The sequence below is a fragment of the Vanessa atalanta genome, chromosome 2, assembly GCF_905147765.1.
Source record: "Vanessa atalanta chromosome 2, ilVanAtal1.2, whole genome shotgun sequence".
Taxonomy (NCBI): domain Eukaryota; kingdom Metazoa; phylum Arthropoda; class Insecta; order Lepidoptera; family Nymphalidae; genus Vanessa; species Vanessa atalanta.
In genome coordinates this window covers 8,029,174-8,055,128 of record NC_061872.1, presented here as the reverse complement: position 1 = coordinate 8,055,128, position 25,955 = coordinate 8,029,174, and the positions used below count along the sequence as shown (strand labels likewise).

The 25,955-nt window shown below is 32.3% G+C and overlaps 1 protein-coding gene across 1 annotated transcript in view; it reads left to right on the top strand.

Moving 5' to 3' along the window:
• LOC125072540 overlaps positions 1-19,992 on the top strand; it is a 63,944-nt gene extending 43,952 nt beyond the window's left edge. The window contains exons 2-3 of the mRNA XM_047683163.1: positions 17,277-17,628; positions 18,504-19,992. Of these exons, the coding sequence (XP_047539119.1) occupies positions 17,277-17,628; positions 18,504-18,832 (681 nt within the window). The 3' untranslated portion in view covers positions 18,833-19,992. The remainder of the gene's footprint in view (positions 1-17,276; positions 17,629-18,503) is intronic.
• Positions 19,993-25,955: the final 5,963 nt, after the last annotated feature.

The window sequence follows — 25,955 nt, the reverse complement described above, 5'->3', positions numbered from 1 at the left end:
GAAACCTTATTGTGGCAAAGTTTTCCCTCGAATAAACAAGTTGGAGATGTTAAACTTCATTAGGCAAAATATTTCCTAAGAAGTGTCAATCGAGAGAGGTAAATCATTAGACGTCGAGTCCTGACTTCTTAATGGGGATGTATTTAAACCCGGTAAATAATACCTTTAAGTAAAAACATACAAAATTTAATTTTGCCTTAATTGTTTCAATTATTATATATATAAAAAAGGCAAAAGGTACAGAAAAAGATACTGAGGTGTAGTACCTTTTTCTCTTCTGTTTGTCTGAAGACATTTTTTTTTTAAATTAAGTTATAGTAGAAAAAAATTGTTGGAAAGAGGTTTTCCTCAAATTTACAATAATAATAATGAATACCGACCATTTAGCGATTAAAACTTTGGCATCGACAAGTTTTAATAGTTTATACAAAACTAACTAAACGATAAAATATGGAAACGTTATTAAATGAATTTGGTCGAGGATGCTTCAAATTTAATTGTGTGTAATAAAATATATGCACAGAAATTACTACGAAAGAGTAACTGCTGAGTATCTCGCCGGTACTCCTCGCCGTTTCGGACTGGTAGCCGCTTAATTGATATGATAGACTTGTAAAGGAGACTACTTGAAAATATATTTTCATTTAAAAATATTGAGAGTAGCATAGGAAAGAAAAGTGCATATAAAAATTAATGTTTGGGTTTGTTCTTATTCTATAAATTCATGCATCGTTTATCCGATTTAGTTGAAATTTTATGGTACATTTGTTTTTGGCACTTGCAAGAATTTTTCTGAAGTAATATCCTTGTATGGTGACGACTGACAGTCTTATAGGATAATTGTGTATGTTACTTATTTTGGATTTAGTTAGAATAAATTAGTTGAAAGTAATATATATTTTCGGATGTTGTCGCCAAACCGCAGTTTATTATTCTTGCCACAAATATTATGAGAATCCTCTATTACTTCGTTTAATTGAAAATTGTAAGCAATTACAAAATTAGACATATTTACCCGCTGAGTTGTTTTGGCTATTTAAGAGCATTTTTCCCAATCGGTAATTTGACAATCAATAAGTAGGTTTAGCTTTTATATAGAATAAACGAGAATCGATACTAAATACTACGCCCTAAATTTTATATATTCTGATGCCTAACCGATTTGGAGAATTTATATGTTGCTCCAATTCGTTCAGAACTACAAATAGAATCTGATACAACTTGCTGTCATGTATATGTATGTTTGTTTCGGGCAGGTTCGAAACGCGACTTCTAAGTTCCATTTTAGTTGTTCGAGAAGGCAGTTTCGCTCAAGGCGAGAAGTACTGCATATTTGATGTGAGCGCGCATCGACAATTACTTGACGCTTACGTAAACGAGCCCCAGGCGTGAGTTAAGCTCCGTTCTCTCACGGCTTTATAGGTGATGTGTACAAATAGTAAATACGCCTCAGGATTTATTTCAGAGCCAAAATATTTCAAGAGTTAGTAAAATAAGTTAACAACAATTTGATATCTCATATTGTTTTAGTACTAATTAAGGGCAAGAAATATCGAAATATACTTCATTCCAGCAAACACAAATACTTACAAGCTATTTGAGTCGTCGATATAGGACGAGATTTTAAGGTTAACGTTGGTTCGGAATGTAGATGCCAACAAGAGAAGAAAATACTAGGTATACTTTTCCATCAAATCAAATCAAATATATCTACTATCCAGATCCAGATCAGATCCAGGGATGTCATACATACCATCGGAATTTTAATTTATTGTATAGTAAACCGACAAAAACTTAGATTTTCGGTTTTTTTCCCAAATTCAATACACATTTAAACAAATATTTTAGCGGAATGTAGAACATTGGATTATTTTATTAAATTTTATTTTAAGTCAAGGTTTTCACTGTACACGTGTATTAAATTATGGTGAATAACAGTTGGAGTTGTTTATCGAATAAGATGTCGATCAACGTTACCGTTTAAATCAGAACTATACCGAGTTGATGAAGCGCTTCTATTGTCTGAGGATAGTTGTTTCAGCGGACTCCGGAGGGTGCAATATCTTAATTTGTTACCTCTGCTTCATTTTCATAGATCATTAGATACGACACGATATGTTGCTAGTTACTAATTTAAGGAGTTTAGCTATTTAGATATATATTTCATTAATAATAGGTTTGATTATTTAAAATTATTATCGAGATAATTTATATATAACTAGACGAGGACAAAACGAACGTTTTTCTCCTTTTTTTTGTATTTCGATTTTTTTTTTGTTTAGTAGCTATAGATGAGCTTCAGTGTTATCAATTAAAATATTGAGAGATAGATATTATAATGATGGTCTGATATTGACCACTTGGCGAGCACTGTAAACCTAAAACACATGTCAATGACTTGATAGCAGTTGAATTAGCTTTATTGGATTGGGTTGAAAGGAGTTTAACGAAATCTCTTAAAGTAATAATCAATTATTATTAAACATAATTAATGAAAGCAATTTAAAGTACATGTTTTATACGAGTATATTGTATGTTCGCCGGTTACCCTTGTAATCTTGTATAGTGGCACTGATTTAATATTTTGCAAAAGCCATTTGAAGGGTCTGTATAAAAAGTCAGGCAATGGGAGTGGATGAGTGAGGTTTGCGAGAAGTTCGCGTTATTATGAGATGTCGCAGCCGACGGCGGGGACGCCGTCCGCATCACAATTGCTCGGCTTGATGGATTGTGAGAAACTGTAACATTGTTTACGCCTACAAACTTACGTGATGATAAGTAAAACAAGGACCCTTAATATAAGTGACTTTTATTAAATTATTTTGAATCTCGTGAAGATATCTGCGACGAATTCGACCGAATGATTTTTATTTAAGTAGGTTTTTGCCATGCTTTTATGTGCATCGTCTATTAATTGTTAGAATCATCTAACATTTAAAATAAATAGGAGAATGAGTTTGAAAAATAATTTATTATCGAGGATTATTTATATGCTTTTGCTTGCATGAAAAACTACTGAGCAATCTAATGAAAACAAAACTCCACACAGGAAAACTTTGTGCAAGCTCGTCGGCGATACACCACTGACTCGTTAGTTATTTTACAATCAAATATCAATACTTTGTACTAGTTTGATCTGGTTAAAGAGTGAGTGGATGTGACAGGTATAAGGAATCGTAAAATAGTTAGTACCTATACCTTCTGTCAGATATGTCACCACATTGACGATGTGGGTTGATTTGATTATTTTTACTACATTGTTTATGGGATAGAAAGGTGGTGGTGGGTGGTGACCGTCTTATGCCACTGAAACCTTCCTGATGTATATTAATATAAAATAGACTATACAAAATGTTTATTTGGGTGTTTTTTGAGACATGAATACATCTAGAAAATAATCGGGCGTGTTTTTGGCTATTCCTTGGAAAAAATATTATTAATATATTATTTATTGTATCAAGATAATAAGTTGTTTGGTGTGGCTTAGTGGTTAGGACAGGAAAATTTTAACACAACTTAATCACCGCGTGTTTAATTTGTTCTTATAAACGATGTCTTACGAAACTATCTGCCACATGTGTATCCACCAACATGCATTTGAACAGAGAAAACTAAACTCACTAATACAGGCTTTTATATTAAATTGTATCAAGATATTTGCATTCGCGTCTTTAAAAGCTTAAACATTAAAATGTTGCCGAACTTTTAGTAATAAACGAATTATTATTTACTAACTGTTAATATAGATTAACCGAAGTTATTAACCCGAAGTACGATTTCTTTTAAATATTATTAAGACAATTAAGCATTGCGTTACTGGGGATTGAAACGAGATAATGCATACAAGTTAGAAATCAAGCATTTAATAATGACATGCGTATATAAAACAAAGGTAATGAAGTACGTTCCAGAGATATAAAAAAAACGTATCTACGAGCTAATGTCAATTTCATTTCTATTGACATTGCATGTAAGTGGGTAGAAGTATTTTTACGGTGTGCATTATTAAATTGCGTTGGTGTTATACATCGTTGAGCAATTTTAATATAGCTTCGAGTTGTATTGTAGGCAATATACAAGTTTGGAGCACACATGCACACGGCTGTAGATGTTACGTTCACAGTTCATAATCTATTCAACGGATTCGTAACTTATGGATGGTGCAAAGTGGTGAATTTCAGCCGGTTCTAAATATTAACTGTAATCCTATTACGAGAATCGAGGAACGTTTGTGTGGAGTAATTTATTTATGAGTGAAAAAAATATATCAATATTCTAAGAGTCTACGGTTTTTATTATTATTATTTTATTTTGTCCATGGTGATTAATGTTGCTTTTAAATGTAATGAAACGAGTTTCTATTGAAACAATCTATTATAATAAAAGTATGTAATGAAAAAATCTTCCTCTTCAAATGTTTTTTTTTATTGTACTGATAAAGAAATGCTGTCTAATAAGTATCAAATAATGATGTTATAATCATTATTTTAAAAGATTTATTCATTGAAAGCAACATACAATTATAGTAAAAATTTAAGTTATTATATATATTTTTTTAAATATTTTCGAACATAGTAAATAACACGCAGTAAAGCTTTGTACATGTATATGTCACCATGTCATCAGCTATTCTGCCTTAAAACGGCAATATTTTGTAATAGCAGTGTACACACTACAACACAACAATTACACATACAAGGGTTATAACGACAAACATTCGGTGGGAATGGCTTTTAATGGGACAAAGCTAAATTTAAGGTTATAAACATGTGGACAAGAGATTTTTTTATAAGATAAAATATGAGTACAATTTTACTCTACGTTGATTTAATGTCGTATAATTTAAAATTTTATTTATTTTAATAACAATATATATTTGATTTTTTATAGCCGAAGAAATGTATTACTAAGTTTCTTGTCATATTTTCTCGGGAGAATTACATTCCGAAACGATGGCAACTTTTAATTCAATTTAATCTTGTAAAATGAAGACTCAAAAGTTCTCGTAAGAGCCTCTTTGTATAAAGTATTTATTCAATGTATATATTACAGGAGGATTTATATTTTGATATTGCTTTTTTGGGTGTAAATATTTTCTCTACTTGCTTCGTGCTTTCGTCCTATTCACTACCTACATTATCAAATACCGTTGCATAGATTGTTCCACCCTAAAAAGTGGTCGTGAAATGTATTCAGCATATTATTATCTATTGAAATAACAATATTATTAAATAATATCTTTCTCGCAAAATTTTAAACACGGCATCATAAAATTCTATTACTAAGGTCAAGTTCACAGTACACATTATATAGTAGAAACGTAGGACACGCTGCGTCCTACGCACACTGCACAATATATTCCCTGACTCTCACGATCACTCTTGGGAGGGGACGAAAAACGAGACGAACGGAAAAAGTTCAGGTACAGATTCAGACGCAAGTCTACATCATTTTCGAGGCACGGCAGTGTAACGCTGTCAATTTCATAACTCTCGACTGTTACTGAGAGTTCCTTAACAGAAAGATCTAAGTTTTTATTGGTGCGACATGTGTCCAATACGTTATCCACTAAACAAACAACATTACTACAGTATTACAGTTCCCTTGTTGCTTATTTAACGGTGGGAGAGGTCTCGCAGCCTTTTTGTTGTAAAGCCAAGGTTACATTAGTCGGTGCTATTTATGCAAATTAATTGGAGCAAAGATCACGAAATTAAACACGAGAAAAATAGTCAGGGTACTTGTCCGTATATGAACCCATACTAGGTAGTAACATAGTAGTAGTATTAGTAGTAGGTCTCTATACTAAGCAGTTAGTCAATTTTATTAATTAAAATATTTAATTAATTAAAACATATATAAAATTATTGCAACCACTTCTATTTAAAATTTGTGAAAGTCGAATTTCTATTAGACTAAAATTACCTTTGAATTTCGCCATTACCTTCAATGGATGGGTGGCTGTATGGCGGAGGGTGGCTCCATTCACTCTCGAGGACTTGACCCAATTTTTTATCGTTGTGCTTGAGTGTAAGCTGAGATAGGCTATGATTATTGAAACGTAATTATGTGGCTATGCCGTTTACTATAAAAAAAATATATTTATATAACTTTAAACATACACAAACAGTAACCTTTCGTTTGAGGTTAGCTTTTTTTAATTATTTAATTTTAAATGAGTACTGTTGTTCATGTGTACATATACATTTACATAAATTTAAGATATGTAATTTTAATTAAACATTACTCAAAACTTTATAACTACCTTAAGACTACTTTCTTGCACTTATTAGATTTTCACCGAAGTATTATGTAAACGCCTAACTCATAATCTAGACGAGGTGCTCAGTAGAATTCACAGGCGTTAAACGTTACAGTTCAGCCCCCATATGTTGTAATCTATAGCCTTTCTTAATAAAATGGCTATCTAACAACAAAAAGAAATATTAAAATCGAGCTTATATATTTTTTCTAATACGTTCTAGCACACTAACTTTCAAGTTCATATATTACTTATTATATGTATATGTTACATACAGTCGAACCAGTGTTTGGAGGAAAGTTCAAAATATATGTAATAAAAATTTGCGGTTAATTTTACGTAAATTTGATCATATTAAACGTAAATTCGTTTTGACGGATTTTAGTTACTCACCCATTCAAAATAATTTAAATGAGACAGTTGATTAAATTTGGAAACACTTGTTGAGTATTTTAGTTTTTTTTTTTTCCTTTTCTGAAACATGTCTACGCTAGTTGAGCACAAAATATTCAGCCAATGTCACGTGTAAAAGAGATGACAAAAAATTACGATAAAAAAATAAGTGAATTAGCCGACGCCGATAATAATAATCAAAGTTAAAAGAACATTAGTAATAACAATAGTTTTATTAATTATTACTGTTATATCTTATAAATATAATAATCATATTATAATATATCATTATGATCGTAGGATTAAATTAAAAAAATGCATATATTTAAAATAAATCCTACTTCGGGTTAATAACTTCGGTTAATCTATATTAACAGTTAGTAAAGAATCTCCAGTTTTCAAATCAAGTCGATCGAATTTTATAAAACCGTTAACTAAGCTTCATAAATAACATATAAAGCTTAGATTTATAAATACTATTTTGTAATTTATTTGACGACATCTAAATATATATTTAATAATATATATATATATATATTTAATAACAATATTAATATATTTTTTGTAAAATTGATGCAAATGATATATTTAATGAACTGTAATGACATCACCTCACACAAAATATCTATTCAAAAACGTTTTAATATATATCTCTATGCATTTCAATCTAAACACCACTCATTAAAATAAGCTTGAGTTTTGAATGCTTTTAAAATAAGAAAAATGCAACGAAGAGGAAATTTCCGTAGCGTTGGGGAGCTGAATAGAGCGCCGCGCTCATTGTACACCGGATCTACCTGTCGAAGGCTATGCTGCTATTTGTAACAATTTGTTCACATTAAACTGTCATTCTTACCCCCCATTCTAACGATCAATTTTACTATTAAATGCGTTGTGTTTAGAGAGTATAATTTTTTCTTGCCAGGTTGTATTTATTAATTATAAACATGTGTTTGACCTTCCATATTATTTACATTTATAATATTTATATCCTAGAACAGTTCAAGCGATTGACTCCAAAATCTAATCAGATTTTAGTCTCAATGAACTCTAACGAACACGGATCTCAATTGTGTGATTCGTTCTACAGATAACGACAAAAATGTATTCAGAATGACTTCCCAGGAAGCGAACTGCAAAACGTAGAGATCCGATGAGAACTCAATTTTTGAGAATCGAGTTGAAAGCAATAAATTTTGAATTCTTTTTTTAAATCTTCTATTATTAAATAAATGGAAAATTAATTTTACCTATTTTTTGAACGTACAATTTATATTCTATTTTTTTTTAAATTCATTAGTAACACTAAACAAGCAATGACAATTTAAAATTCACGTCCAAGGTTGTGTGGTAAACTGAATTAAGCCAGCTAAGTATTGCTGGCTATATAATATATAAAAGAAGGCCATAGAAGCACGTTTAATCCGTAAGAGTTACAATAGTTAAAAGTTTACTTGATGGTATGGCTTTGTGCAAGAACGCATGGGCAGGTACCAATCACTCATCATATATTCTACCGCCAGGCAGCAATAACTTGTAATGTTGCGTTCCAATTTGAAGGGTGGGTGAGCCAGTGTAACTAGAGTCACGAGGCACATAATAACTTAGTTCCCAAGGTTGGTGGTGCATAGGAGGTATGATTTCTTAAGCAGTGGTAACCACTTACTACTAGGGGGCCTATTTGCCCTATTTCTTAAAAAAATGCTGATAATAATAAAGTTTTTAGTCTCATAACTAGTGAAATGGCCTTATTATCTAAATGGACATTATTTAGAAATATTCATAGAACATTTGTTAAATAAATCTGTGTATCTCATAGAGGCGGATAGAATCGTATCGTTTAAGATTGCTATCATTGATTGAAATTGCGTTTTCTTTTTTAAATATAAATTGCATTGACGACAATAATGTGCAAAATATTTACTAATAAACAAATTAACATATTCAGTAATTTAGACGCTCTCCTAGGCACAAATTCTAAAACGGAACTAATCTAGCTTTCACGACATTGGAGCCACAGGTACTAACAGGTTAAGATAAATAGAAGAAGATGGCAGAAGATACACACTGAATTGCATAAAAAAATATCGATACAATTCTTTCAAAATATATATTTTATAAACCAACTCTGGTGATGTTTTACGTGGTGGTATATGTCTCAGCCTTTCTAGATAGGTATCACTTACGCATCATTTACTCAACCGCTAAATAGTAAAGGTTTATTTGCACAGTTCCAGTTTGTAGGATGAGTTAGCCAGTTAGCAAATTACCTATAGAGGACGTAACTTCTTGGTTGGTTCTTGGTTATGTAAGGAATATATATATGAGTATATACCATTAATCCCATAAATCTAGATTAACTCTATTTTTTTTACTATAAAACTCCATAATATTCGTACTCTCGTATTTATTTAAATGATTTTTTTTAATAAAAAAATCCTACTCAAATTTTGAAATAAATTTTATTCAATATAAAAATAGAGAAAAACAATTAATATTAACTTTATGCCACACTTTTTTTGTTAAAAAATATATATGATGATTGTAAGTATAATATAATTAACATTTAAGCGACAATTATATGAATATGCACATATTTACAACTTTTTATAATAACAAGTAAATTAAATGTAATTAATTAATTAAAACAATAAATATTTCATCAAACTAAACAGAGTTCATAATTCAATCTCTTTTCCCGTAGAATTACTGAGAATTTTAAGGTTTTTAACGTCATTCTACCGAAATAAAAAATGTAGTTCATAATTGTATCGCGTCATTACGCTGTTTTGACGACTGCAGTGAATCGTGTTCTGCATCTTAAAAGGAAATGTTTTTTAAATTAAAATATGTCAAAACCTTTTGTTTCGTTTCTATATTGTTTTATTTTTCATCTTGACTTCTGTAAACGACTGATTAATACTTTATTTTGTAAATTCTAGGAACTATGACAGTTATAAATACGTGTTGCTTAATTTTTCTACTACTTATTTGTAACACAGTCTTACGATGGTTGCGTCGATGTCACCTACATCGACGTACAGTTATGATTTAAAATTATAAGAAATATAATATCCAGTAGAAATTGTTGAAAACAATATTTTTGTAATGCTTACATTTCGATTAAAATAAATACGTTATATTTATGTATTGATTTATGTATGGATTTTATAATAAAAAATAATGAGATTAATCTAAATTTATGGGACTAATGGTAAAACCTATAATTATATGTTATTCTATACATCGCCAACCTCCAGAATTAAGAACGTCCCTTATACGTGTAATTTTACTTGCTTGCATTCTACAAAATGGAACTATCATATTTCATATCATAATAACTAGAAAACATAAAACCTTTTTTTTTTGTCCTATATATATACGTATCCATAGATCATTAAGCGATTAAATGGAAATTAAATCGGAAGGTTTAAAAAAATGAAGCATCAATAAGAACAGCTGGAATAGAAAGTAGCGACCAGATATAAATTTCAAATGCCTTATCAGTTCCGGGCGTGGCTGGCAGTAGAACGCCTGATCAGCGCGCGGGTATCCAGATAAGAGGATTATCAGCCTAACGCGCCCTGTAAGCCTCTGTTTATTTTGTTAATTTCGTTACCCGCTGCTAAGGACTCCTTATTTTATTCTCAATGTTTCAAACATAGACTTTCGTTTATTAGGCGCTTCTTTATCTTTTGACATTTCACTTATTCATTATAGACGAAATGTCATATAGGTACTCTTAATTCTAAGTAGTAACTAACGACGAAGTCTTTTTTGTTTTGGGCATAGACAAGAACTGAGCCGACTCAGTGGATAGCGCACGTGGAGCGCAGGTCGGTCTGAGTATTCGACACCTTGAAATGCCAAACACTATATCTTATTATATGTATTCTTAACCATCTAATATATGACCGCAGGTATAGATTGACTTGACAATTTAATAATAGCGCCAAATATTAATTCGGCGCTTTTTCTAGTTTTTCCTTTTGACGAGTTGATATTTTATGGTTGGCTTTATTCGTATTTAGTTTTTAAGTGAAAACTTAAAGAACTACTACTATGTACATACATTTTAGTTCGCTTAGTTTATGTTTATAATTAATATATTAAAAGACAGTATTGGAATAGCATAGTAATAAAAAAACTAAGGTACTAAGGAACTACAATTATATACATGTTTATATATTCGAAATTGATTTGTTTGAAATTCGATTAATTTTTACTATAATATAATATAATATGTTTTATTGTACTGTTTATATTCATTTCCACTATATACCTATTCAGGGAATATATGTAAATTTTCAATGTTCGCGTAATATATTATATCTTTGTTTATTCATAATTTACAGTTGTTTTTATAATAAAGCAATGATATTAGAGTAGCTTCTGGCATGATTCATTCAGCGTGACGTCGCATTTCCCTCTCTGACCGTCCCTCATCCATCAAAGATATCAAATGGATATCGTTTTTATGTGTAAGTCATTCTTCTATTATGTCCCATTTAATTGATAGGGTTCGGATAGGGTTCCACTTGGGTTCCGTACCTATAAGATCGACAATTAACAAAACTCTTTAATATATAATTGCAATCTCTGTAATAGGGTAAAGGAACACATCGATGGGCTTGATATTCTTTGAAGAATGTTTAATCCGGTCTATTTTTCCGTAACTATTGTTAAAACTTTAACATTTACGGGAGTTACTTTATTTTATACTGGTTTTATTTTTTTAAATGATGGACGAAAATAATATAATATGAAGAACTGTCTACGCATGTGGCAAAGTATATTTAAAAAAAAAAACTAAGCATTGGTGTATAATTTTGCCATCATACTATTAACTTTACTATCAAATTTATTGAATCCTTTCTTAGATATATTCAATATTCATCTGTACGTATACAGGATTAATAAATATACATCCTGGTTTTACGCTTATGTGAGCTACATATGGCATTGACAGACTAAAGTATTAAAATTTATCGCCCAATAAAAATGAGTCATTCTGACTAGCGTCAAAATGACTCAGATCTGCATTAGCTGTCCGATGTAGCTATTAATCTGGCATACGAGGTCAGTGGGACAATAACCCAAGTATTAGACCGTTCCTGTGAACCAATATACATTTTAGTTTTAATGAATAACACCTTAAAATAAAATTGTTGCTAGGCATATATTTATATTAAATATATATATTTTAAATATCATCTCTTAGAGTAATAAATAAAAATCGTATTTATAACATTTAATTAAAAAATCAAATAAAGGAAAACATTTTATCTATTTTTCTTTATTTCTATTTATTACTCAAATAACTGGTTTCCCTACCTACTACTACTACTACTAAATATATATTTAATCTACTACTACTATACTACTACTACTACTACTACTAAATATATATTTAATCTTATAAAAGAAGGATCATGTTCGTTTAAAATTATCTTCAAAAAAAAAAAAACAAAATAACCATGGACTTAAAAAATGCTTTTGATAAAAGAGCAGGTATTTTTAGTGCTAGTAAATTAAATATGCTAAACGCAGATGTGGAAATTATAAAAAAGTATTCAAGCAAAATGGCTAGGAAGAGATATTAAAATAAATTAAGAAAGTGTAGGACTAAAAAGATTATTCGACCTCAAATTGTGGCCGTATTAAGAGATAGTTAACATATTTGTAGCAACGAGCGCGGTCATAATGCTGAAAATATTTCATTATACTTAACCTACCTCGATTTCCTTACTGGTTATACTTTTAAATTAAACATATAATCTTACATCTAACATTGTTTAAAAAATATTAAATAATTATAATAATCCAATTATTGTTCATACAATCGATACTAATAAGTGAGACGTTGTAATACCTAACTAAAAAGATTCAAAACCCGGGAAAGTCACTGATTTTACATGTGTTCAATATGTGTTTATAATTCATCTCGTACTCGTTGGTGAAGGAAAACATCGTGAGGTAAACTATCACACAGGTGTATCCACCAAAATGTATTCGAGCAGTACAGTGGTATAAACTCTATACCTTCTCCTCAAATCGAGAAGCCTACCTAACCTAACAGTTCGATAGTATTTGACTGATTATTGTACCTTAGTAGATAAAACAATGACCTTTTCAGTCATCGAGTTAGGTAGGAGCTTTATCAAAATTATCAGGCGTATAGCCAAATGTTTTCAAAAGCAAAGGATTGTATCACTGATAACTTACTTACCTCAAGCTGATGATAATTTTACAAAACAAACCAGAAACTTTAAATCGTCCAACCTGAGTCTGGGCAATCAGGATCCACACTATTTCAATGAGGTGGATACGTGTTTTAGAATACGATTATAATCTATTAAAACATTTTTACATACTTCCATATTATTAAAATAATATTGTGAACTCGGGTAAATTGAGAACCATTTCTAGATTCACCGATAGATTCCAGTAATATCTTTAAGAGGAAACTGGTTTCAATTGTTCAGAAGCAACTACGCCGTTTATCGAAAAATTTAAATATCACTCCGGAAATAATATAAAAAGTTTTGTCAAATATTACTAGTAAAATTGTTTTTATTTGATTTTTAATACATTAAACAAACGTATTATATAGTTTCCATTCGATTGAACGTTAGTACAGCAAAACTCCAAGGACGGATCTAACAATTAACGTTAATTCTCTCTCAAAGAAACAAATAAAGGATTTTATCTATTCGTATATTTCTGGCCAGGAATAGTTCACGGGCACACTTTCATATATCAAATGAACTGTTTTATATGAATTCCAAACCTAAACTCGACGTTGAAGGTGGGGTAAAGAAAACCTTAGTAATGGGTATTCCATTATCAGAAACTATTAGGTTGATATTGGTTGTGTGGCGGTTACTTACGTTTACTCACACGTAGATAGAGGTTAACGCACACTACGATAGATAGCTATATACACGTCATATCACAGACAGCAGACAGGCGAATATATCGAGCGAATCATGCTATGATTGATTGGTGTCCCACTCCACTCGCGAACTGTGAGACAATGTCTGACATAGTGCTCATTTGTTCTGATTTGTTAAACCCCGCTGCACACTAATGAGTACAAGGTTATTTAGTTTGGATTTCTCCGTTACTTATACTTTATTTTTTTTATAATTTTATTCCAATATCTCAGTTCGTATTTATTCATCTTGCTAATGAGCGCAGCGAATGGGCCACCTGATGGTAAGTAGTCTCCACAGCTCGTGGTCATTGCCGTTGTAGGAAATATTAACAAATCCTTGCATCGCCATTAGCTTAGGGAACTAAGATATTCCTTGTGCCTGACCTACTGACTACACTGCCTACCTGACCCTTCAAATCGGAACACAAAAATACTAAGTATTGCTGTTTGCCGGTAGAATATCCGATTATAGGGAGACGGGCTTGCACATAGTCCTACCACCAAGTATTGATATCATTATGATATACATAGGTACAATACTAGAACCTTTTATTGCTCTGCATATTATGTGTACGAAATTGTAACAAATTTTCATTTTAAAAAGAGAAAAGAATATCCTTAGAACTGAATATCTTACTTTTCCTTTTAATTTGTTTAGTACACGCTACGTTTTATACGTGACACAGTTTAAGATGTAAATTACGTAATTAATTATAAAAAAATCGATCAATGCTAAGCCATTCGCGTCCCAGAAGACTTTTTCCGACTACCAAGTCGGAAAAAGTCTGGGACTCAATTAGTCTCGCAGTCATTTCGCACTCGTCTTTTATTTTACCACGTAAATCATGGATCGAACTATAAGTAAGCTAGTATAATTACAAAAATTAGTCTCAGAAATTATAGTATACAGTTTTCATAGTAATAAAAATAAATAGTTGCTGGAAAGGAGGTTCCCAACCAGACCAGTACACTTGTGGAGAATTCATTTATTATAATACCCTACAATTAATGCCATTGCATTAATACAGTATAAAAAAACAAAAGAAAAAAACAAGCATTAAAATTTATTAAAAAACAAATACTGCTCACTAAAGTTTTTATCAAAGGCAATACTGACAAAAATTACATATGTATCACAATTGTGGTACTCTTAATGTACTAACTTTTTCTTATTAATATAAGCAATAAAAAAATCACAGAAGTAATCTAAAATAACTACTCTTTTATTCCACAACTTTAAAGAACAATAGTCTCGATCTCCAGCGACTTGACCTTACCATGAGAGAAATTAAATGCTTCGGGCAAGCAACGTTTTGTATTTTGTTTTCATATAAATTTTTCTTAAAGAAAACCCATTCTTCTTGAACCTACATGAGATTCTTCTAGATTTTTTATTCGCCCCGTTTATGCTCATGAGTATAACTCCGTAGAGCATTATGATTAAATTCTTTTATATTTTTAAATATTAATGAATACTAACTGAAACAATGAAATTTTCGCTTTGAGGTTATGAATAAGTATTTTAAAAAACAATAACTAATAACAAGAAATATGTAAGGTATATAAGGATTAACTTCGGAATTAAATCTTCTTTAACTGAGAAATAAACAAAATAACGGAGTGACAGAACGACCCGAATTAATAAAAACATGTAAAAAGTTTTTATATTTAAATATCCGATGAGTGATACCTAACCAGACGGACTCCCATATTAATAGTCCTATTAAGCGAGCCTTATATTTATCGAATATTTGTTTTCACCACTACTATACAAAAGTACCATCACTACAAGAACATTATACACAATAGACTTATATATTGTATTACTTGCACCAGTGCAACTTTTTATATTTATTCATTAAAATCCAAATGTTAAATTTAAATAAATCATCATTGCGGTTAGTTCCAACAAAATAATTGCAGACATAATTACTAGGAGCACGTGTCAATGGGCCATAAGATAAAGGAATGGTCATAAAAGGGACATTGTATTAGCTATTACGGTAATAGAGGACATTAATTGAAATATCTTGTGTGCACTCCTCGTTTTGGTATACTCGTATGACTTCATTTTAGGGACGTTATTACTTTATTTGTAACACCGTTTGTTTAATGAATTAGCAATTATTTGTTCACTTCAAATTTTATTATATTTCCATAAATGTATCGATATTATTTTTTTATGTATATATCAGCAATGCACTACTGATTTTTCCATGTCTAATACATAGTATAGTTGTAATGATCATTCACTCCAGTGGTTGATGAGTGAGTAACTAATTTTAAATTCTTTTGATTCTCACAGTAGTATTTATATTAGCATTTTCCTTCTTAACATTTTGGAAGCAGGTTAAGCTTTTGACCCTGTTTAACATATTTCATATCTCTTTCAAATGCTAAGATTTACTAGAAATAATTTTGTACAAATCATTCTCTAAAATGTTACAAGCTTAGGTTAAAGAATCCAAATTTACCTTATGGATTCACAAATAACATATTTCAATAAGTCGAAAATATTTCGTCTGTGTATAATTTTTTAATACTTTTCCCAAATCTTCGTACTTACATAAACACAGATTTCATATGCATATCGCAATTCAAAAACGCACAATGATAACTTGAACTTAACCAAACAAACCTAAACAACCCGTACCAGATCAAGAGTATCACTCAAATCCTATATAGTTCCGTACTGGCTTTTATCGACATATTTTAAATTAAGAGCTGCTGGATATTAAACGGATACTTTTTAATTAAATTGACTCAACTCTTGTTTACCTGCGATTAACGTCATAATAGGCCATGTTTGCACACGTAGAACACCCGATGTCCATTTATTACATCATAAAGGCGACGTGTGCATGGCGCTCGCGGTCGCTTGATACCTAATTAATCACCGACTCGGTAAGCGACGTGATTTCCTGCGGGATGGAAAAATGCTGAATAACGATAAATGTGGGAAGGGGCCACTCGCCAGCTGTTACCGCGAGCCTCTCAAGCCCTGTAATGTCGGTACAACTCGTAAATCTTGTAACACAAAGGCTATCTTGTGATATGAACAGAGTAAATATGTGTCTTGCTCAATGGAAGGTTTTAGTAGAACTATGATTAATTCCCATACATTCTGTCAATATTTTATATTTAATCAGACAATTGTAAGAAGAAAGCAATTTTGCAAGAGTTATTGTTTTGTAGCTTTACAATAAATCTGTGTTCATAATTTATCTCGTGCTCCGCCTTGAAACAAAACACTGCGAACAAAAATGTATGTTCCGGAAGAAATTTTAACATCAACCCATTTGATCTCTGATCCTTTGTTTTAACAGTTAGACGTTAGGATATTTAAGCAGCGTCCGATTGTTACTTACTGATCCATATTTAAGATAATAGTTATTAAATTAGACTACGACTTTTCAAAATAAATCAAACATAATATTAAGTATATATAACTGTTTTTACAACGGTTTAAATAGATACCCACATAAATACTTACAGCCTTACAAACGTTGTTTTGCGGGTGTTTAATTAAACACTGATTTCTCTCTGGTTGTCACCATTGTCTAATGACTGATGACATTCAAAAGAAGAAGATACCCCCAAAACACCATCTTGTTAAAACCGTAAGTCTTCATATTTAATGTTTTTCAACGGGAGAAAATTTAAATGACTAATGTTCTGTTACAGGAGACGTACCGACGGTGGGCGTGTAGCACAATGGTGCCACTTTGGGTGGAAGAGGGCTCTGAGGACGGCGAAGAGGGCGGGCGATCGCGACGTGCGCCCGCTGAGCATGCGGCTCGGTGGCGTGCACGACATCTTGAGCGCGTGGGTCACTTGGACCGGCGGCGCGGCGGAGGAGTTGTAGGCCGCTGGGTGCGGGCCGCCGCCGCGGGTCCCGGGCGGCCTATCGTTCGTCTCAAGCCATGCCTCTCCGTTTGCCAGCTCGTGGAGCAACACTGCCCCTATTTCCTGCCTGCGGACCGAGCACCTGCATATCCCACTCAATATGCCGGCGAACCCACCTTCCTATGCCTTGGTAATGCATTTTTCATAATATCCAATTAACATTTTTATATTTATAAGATTTATTTAAACGTAGTTTCTGTTAATTTATAATCACAACAGTTTAAACATGCAGTTTCCCAGCACATATTATTTATCTTAGAAACAGACATTTCAGAACAATAAATGTGTTTTATTACACTAAATGTGTTTAGAAGCATGATATAAAGTGGGAAGTATTAGCGTAATTCTTGGCAAATGTGTGCGTGTATGTAGCCGACAGCGACGGAAGGCGGAGTATTAGCTCGATTAGCCTCCGCCGCTTGGCCTCCGTTCAAAACGAGAGAGCTCGAAACAAATGGCACCTTCTGCGAGCTGCACCCGCCATTGTTTCCCTTTCATATCACTTTGACCAATTGTTGCTTCTTGCCTCCACTCTCAATTATTTTTTCTCTTCCACCTTAATTTTCTGTTCGATTACTTTATCTACTATTCAATATTAGTGATATCAATAATTATATTTCATGTCTATTTACATTTCATTAGCAGCCTGTAAATTTCCCACTGCTGGGCTAAGGCCTCCTCTCCCTTTGAGGAGAAGGTTTGGAGCATATTCCACCACGCTGCTCCAATGCGGGTTGATGGAATACACATGTGGCAGAATTTCGTTGAAATTAGACACATGCAGATTTCCTCGCGATGTTTTCCTTCACCGCCGAGCACAAGATGAATTATAAACACAAATTAAGCACATGAAAATTCAGTGGTGCCTGCCTGGGTTTGAACCTGAAATCATCGGTTAAGATGCACGTCTGTTTGCATATCTGCATAATGTCTATTTATCTGTATATTATTTAAGTACTTTTATAATATTTTATCAGAGTTAAAAAAAAATGTAATTAATTCCAGACCCGCGCATACCAGAAACAGGTGCACAGTCGAATAAATCCAATTACGGAGCCGACGAGTGCTGTTACTGGTATTGCGAGGGACGGCTCTGTTATCGCTGCGAGGCACGGCTGAGCGAGCCGCCTCGGCCCGAGGCGGAGCGCTGCTCGCCTGTCGAGGAGCGCACAGCCACCTGCTCGGTGCCCTACCAGGCGCCCGCCGCCGCTGCCACAGCACCGCCGCACCCCGTGCTCCTTCTAGCCTCTCTCGTCATCACTATCGCCACACTGATTCGGACTCACTGGACACCAACCATACCTCTAGTGAATGTGCGCGATTCGAGGTTATAGTTTTACGTTAACGTGCGTCGCACTCCCACGTCCCGCGATCGCCGGACTATGATCGAAACTTCTATTAGTGGCGTACTTATGATAATAAATGGCGATGATGCGTTCAGCGACGCCTACGAGTCGCGGCGCCGGAACGCCGAGTCGTCGCCGCGAGCGAGAGGCGTCTATATCGTCTCTATAGACTATAAGTTCATGTCTGTGTCCGTTTGTTTGATACACGTCTGTCACAGAAACACCAAAATAATGTTTTTTAAACGTTACTTATGCGTCGTTTTCACGAATATATATAGCCGCCGTTCCGGCCAGTATAATAATGTTTTTGACACGAATTGTAAACGACTAAATATATTTGCGTTAAGTGAGATGTAGATTTTAAATAGAACTACAGTTTGATGTTCGTGTGAATTTAAAACCCATATTATAATTATTTCACTTATTTTTGCTAAAATAGTTTATATAAAGTCGCTCAGTGTGAAACTGTTTGTAGCTCGTGTCGTGTATGACTACAACTAATGAACAAATTATCATATTCCTTTAAAGGTTACAAACGAGGTGACAGTTGGTGTAATACTAAATACGTCGCAATTTTAAATGGTAATATGTTTGGATTAAAAAGAAAGTTAAGGTACATTTAATATATTTCTAAAGATATATCACCCAAACGCAGTTCAATGTGATGCACGTACAGAATCTGGCCCGTCGGTGACCCAAGTCAATTCAGTTGGCAGAATAACCGTCATACAAAGAGAACAGTCTTAAAAATTGGCACGAATTGCAATCGATGTTTCCCTTATAATAAAATCACTTTGGCCACAATAGTATATTGAATACGTAGTGTTAATTTTTAGGAACATTGGTAAAGAGACGGAGGCATTGAGACAACGTACTTGGTAACTAAAACACTAATTGATGCGAATAAGAAATATTTTAATTTATTTATTTATAAATTTTCGAAACACCTTCGGTATATTCACAAATTACTATTAAGTAAAAGTAGGAAACAAATTCTTATACAGTGTGATACACCACATTTTAAATATCATTAATATATCTTTAAAATAAATACAAAATGTTGAACAACAATATGAAAGAACATAAATAACTACAGATTAAAACATTCGAAAATATATGAGAAATATTGGAATTACTAACAGTATTTAAAGCGGGATATTTACCATGTTTTTTATTTTTATTTGTATTTACTACACTTCTAATGCCGTCAACCGCAAACGTCAGTCTCGTGAACAAGACATTCGTAGATAATGTCGAAATATCGAGCTCCACCAAATAAAAATAAAAAACATGGTAAATATCCTGTTTTAAATACTGTTAGTAATAAAAATAACCATGTTAATTTAAAATCTAATATTGGAATTATTTCATTTTTTAACAGAATTCGATTTTTGGATTATTTATTTTCTTATATTGAAGCTATATATTATATTTTCTTTTATTATATTCTACCTTAATAGTGTTGTTACAATTATAATTATTGGTGTAAATACCAGACACGTTGTTTTGCTGCTTGACCGTCTTTGTACGCCTGAGTTTTGACGATATTGTATACATATTGCTAAAACTTATATTAGGTATATTTAATTAAAAGTAGTTGTTGTTTTGTAAGAAAATATGAGATAAACATATAATGAAATTTATATGTAATAGTATATCCGTCTTATGAAATAATTTGATATACCATTGAATGATGAATTACCACTATAACTAAACATGGTTAAAAATGTTTTTATATGAATTGACTAATTAATATATATATATTATTGTATACATTATCGTGTTTAATGATAACGACGAGCCCTTAAAACGGGTACAGTCGTTGTCATATTTAAATAGGTAACAACTATTTGTTATTGATTTGTTTTATTTTTTTAAAAGTATTAAATTAATAGTGGTGTCGTTGAAGATTTTGTGATCGGGTAATTGATTAAAATTAATGGTTATTAAGACTTTATTGAATGAACATTTGTTGAGAATATTGTCCTCGATCGGGGATGTAGTTGTTGTATTCGAAAGATAATAATATTAAATAAGTTATTTTTTACGTTTTTATTGTGTAAATATATCAAAAACGGTTTGTTGTTTCCACTCCCATATTTAAATGAACGCCACCAAAGGTGCTAAATGTCTATTAACGCTTCTTAGAGATTTGTTTTATTTCTCTCGACTTCAAACTAATAACGTTCTGTTTGTCGGTCTGCGTGAGGATGGATGTTACAGATATAAATTGGACAGAAGAATTTGAAGCAATCCCGTACCCACTCGGGGCGCCTCGGGCCTCTCTGAATGTCTAAGCCATATCACTTCAAGTTCTATACACTAAGCACGTCAGATACGATTATTTTCTTAACATTTTGATCGATACAATCAACTCTAAAGCATTCATAAATTTTATCCGGTCTGAGCAAGTTTGTGACAAGACAGTGGGTCGTATTGTTTCAATCGAGTATCTAATTCGCAAGTGATGCCTAGTGCCTTCACCAAGTGAACGCTAATGATGTGTCCTCTTACCAATTAAGAAATTGTCTGGCACTATTCCATCCGAGAAAGCAATGAATTAATTTGAATATGGACATATTTTTTTAAGCTTGCCGATGAATATCTGTAATGGTGATAGAAAATTACTTCAAATTCGTTTTATAGATGTAAGGTTAAAATAGTTATTATTTAATGACGATGATCGAGCCGGTAAACTTTTGTGTGAATGAAATTTTGAGAATATTTGCTTAGTCTTGAAGAAAAAACCGGCGTACCCGCGACTATTAACAATAATATACCAACAGATATTGATTCTATATTTGTAAAGTTCAGGGTACAAAACCAATGTTACTAGGTATGAGTTTTGCCAAGCAGAAATCGTATATAGAGAGAAATCTAGATGTAACCAAGTATGTCTATCTATATAAATAGAGTATTGAAAATTATATAGACCTCGAATCAAATTACAATACTTAAAAAATCATCCAATAACAATGTTTAAATTCATTCCTTTAAATCAATTAAACCAAATGCTATTATTGTAAGTCGATTTTTTTTCAATTTTCATTGTCGCATTTTGATTTGAAATGATGTTTGTTTTGAATAATCAGATATAATTTTGAAATGTTTAATCACACAATATACTTTATATTTGCTCGACACAATCTAACATGTTTTCGAGGAGATAACTTAAGTATCATTATGCTAGACTCACAAACAGAAACAATCGTAATGTTTTAATTTTACTAATTAAAAGCGTTTCAGCTTAGACTAATAACTATACTTAGTAATATCCCGAATAATTAAATAGGTACTCTCTTTACCTCCTTAGAAAGGAGTCTCTTTCAGGATATCTACTTGTATCTATGTATAAATTATCAAAATTTAGAATTAGACAATGAATTACTAGAACATAATTAATTGAAACAATTTCGAGCACTCGTTAAACTCACACATTGACCGTATATTCCTTCTTTTTGGATATTTCTACTCTCACTCTAATTAATCTTCACTTGGCCACTATTCTATTTAGAGTAGATAAATAAAGACCAAAAGAGAGGAGATCGGTTCGAATGTTGTTAATACTAAAAACGCGTCTCGTTTTATGTCGGCCTTTCATCAGCCAGTAGATCTTTAACGCAGCGTCACGTCAACGTAAATTTTATACTAAAACATGAATATTAACCAAACTAGAAATAGGATTTTAAATAGGCTATTATAGATTTTATTACGAGACCAGCTATTCCAGTTCTAATTGATTTGTAGGGACACAAATTTAGCAATAATTCGTAGCGGTTACGGATTAATCATGTAGACTTCAACGCCACGAGTCATTCGAGTGACATAACAGTTCTTAGGGCGGGACGAGGCATGCGAGTTGCGACACGTGCTCTTCTACGTAGGATTAGTCTAACGGTTTAATGTTATGTTGAGCGTTGGATGATAGCGTGTACATTATGTTTTTGAATAATATACGTATGTTTTGATGTACATAAATAAAGTGTAAATGTTTAACGCACAAATACAAAGATAAAGCATTTTACGAAAATTATTATGTATTTAGCTGTAAACTATAACTCAACGTTTATGATTAGGAATACGGATATAGGTTTTTTCGTGCGTCTGCTGCCAAGCTGTATCATTTTATCGTTTATTATTTCACAGATGAGTGAATCGAAGTTTGGTAGAGGCAATGTGAATCGCGTTCGTTTTGGCAGCACGTAGTCACGAAACCCACCTCGATGTAAATTATTGAATCCAATCTGGATGGAATTAATTAGGTTTATTATAAGTAAAGTTCACGTTAGGTTAACGCATCAACAATGTTGACTGTTACACACGCGCACAAACATCCAGTCATGTTCTTTCGGGGCTCACCGTCAATGCATCGGTATAATATAGGTTACTTCAGACAGCGTAGATACAGTGCCCGTTCCGTTATAATTAATGTAAGGAAAACACCAAATTGTAGCCTTTTACATAAAATATATATATAGATATGAGTACAAATAGTCGTGATCGGTCATGTCGATGAGCAAATATTTTATACAATGTCATTATTATTTTAATGCAATCGAAAAAAGTTAAAAGTGTGTTTAGGCCACGGTAGCGTGCCGAATGTTACGTGTTGCAAACGTGTGTAACAAGCGAGGAGTGCAACTATAAAGTAATGAGAATAAAACAAAAGAAAACTAACACTTTTTTTTCATTTCATTGTCATTAATTTAATATTTTGTATAATTTTGATTTTCTTGTACCATCTCCATGAATTTTTGAATGTTAATCGAGCCTTCATACCTAACGTAAAGTCAGCCCCGATTGTTACAGGCTCACTTTCGCCCTGGTGCGAACTTCCAGGAAAACTGTATTTTTCGTTGTATCTATGCGTAAATAATCTACGTCTGACTTATGTTTCCTGAAGATTTGGTTTCTCTAAGTAGCTAATCACTGCCTAACCAGTGCAAGTGCTAACCACTTGTGTGGTATTTATTACAAAAGGCCGCCTAGAGTCAGAGACTACGCACACATTTGAAGCGTATTATCAGCTTAGTGAGTTCGAAAACATTAATAAATATGAAAAAGCAAAAAAATTCGTAACGGTTGCTAATAGGTAGCGGGTTACTTTACGTTAGTTGTAAACGCTTGCTTAAAGTTGATACATTCTTAAAGAGCGTAATTTTTTTATTGCGTTTCATATATTTTAATTATAATTTTATTTTATTTATTAATTTAGTAGATATTAATAATATTATAACATAAATCTGTCGATATTATTTATGTGGCTTTTATATTTTGTCTAATATGAACAATAAAAAAATCTCGATCGAATCAACTTACATAACTTTACATAACATGACAAAAAAAAACTTATGGCAAGAGGACATTTCAGTGAATAACTATTAGTTATAAGTTATTTTATGTAGATTCTTATCTCCTATATATTTCAATAATAGTCCCTATTTGAACAAACCGTGGTCTAAGTGTACTTGTTAATAATACAATAGCTTAGCATTCTAATGGAACAATATTTATATGAAGGTGATAGTATTATATAACAACGTTAAAATCTTATGATGAATAGTCATAAAATAAGAATTTTACTTATTTTTCATAATCATTTGTACGCGACAGATACAGTTATATGGATAATTAGTTATTATGAGAATTTGTAAGCCCTGAATGATTGTTATTAAATCACAACTGTCTTATTTGACGCTTTGGTATAATTTGCAATTTCGAAGGCCGGAAAACGGAAAAGGTTTAAAACAAAGAGGTGTCATATCGGTTTTGAATGTCGAAACAAAATCGAAATAAATTTTAAATTAGAGGGACAGGCGAAAATGTAAATTACGTATTGGTATATAAATAAATGCGCAAACAACACTTATGTTAAGCTTATCTGTTTGATGTGCTTTAGCTGGTAAACAACCTCTTAACCGTTTTAGATATTTTCGAGGGTACTGCGTCAAACTTCGGTTCGTTTAATGACATTTTGCAATACTTTGAACAACACTAACGAGAATAAACAAAATATGTGCTGCTGTCTCGCGAAATTAAAACACACTAACGAATTTACAACAAGAGATATATTAATAAGTGCAGTGCACTTTTTCTAAGCCCCAGTCGAGCGTTATTCAAAGTGTAGATGTTCGTACCAGCATGTGATTATATATGAGTCATTTTGTATACACTTAATTAGATTTTTTTACTTACTTATAATTTAGAAGTCTTTTAATACATTTCATTTATATGTATTATTTTTTATATTTCGTTTTAAATATATCAATATATAAATATATAATCATTTATGTGTCCTGAGTTAGTTCGTACGTTCCATTATGAACAGTCGTATTATTTATCAGTTTTTACTAATAAGTTCTAGATCATATAAATATATGTAACTATCTATGTTTGAAAAAGCATTATTTCTAAAATTTCAGTCTATCGTTTTGTTTTGTGATGGTTTCATATATTATATAAAAATGTCCACAGGGCGAAAATTACCTAACTTTAATCTTCGTAATGTTATCCTTGAAATTGCCGGGATATAGTGAGAGAGGTAGTGTAGATATAAACTTTAAATTACACCATTAAGCAAACTCGGCGAGCGGCGCCGGCGAACACTGCCACAATACGAAGGCTATATATTGATATGATCTAGGATGTGTCGTAGATATTTCTCGAGTAGTGATCGTGTACTAATGTTACGTAAACTCTTATGTTTCGCCTTCTAAGTGATATAAGCGCGCGGAGGGAACGGGTGGGCGTGGGGCGGTCGCGTGCGGCGGCGGCGCGCGACGTGCCGTTCTCGGCCTACACGCACCGCGCCCGCCCTGCGCCCGCTACGCTCGTGTAGACGTCGTTCAGCACTCGAACTAAGATTAATATTGTTCGAATAATCGTAGACAGATTTTGAAGTTTAATATTATTTGCATTTTCCTAAGAGTTAGAACGATTGAGACAGTAGGTCGCACGACCGTGTTATGATGAATTGTGGAGATGTTTATTAAAAAAATACGTTTATGAAAATGAAATAAAAACAAAAAATATTGTCATATAAACTTGTAATTACTAACTTAAGAAGAATTATTGGAGAAACAGAAAACGTTAAATAAACCAATTAAAATAC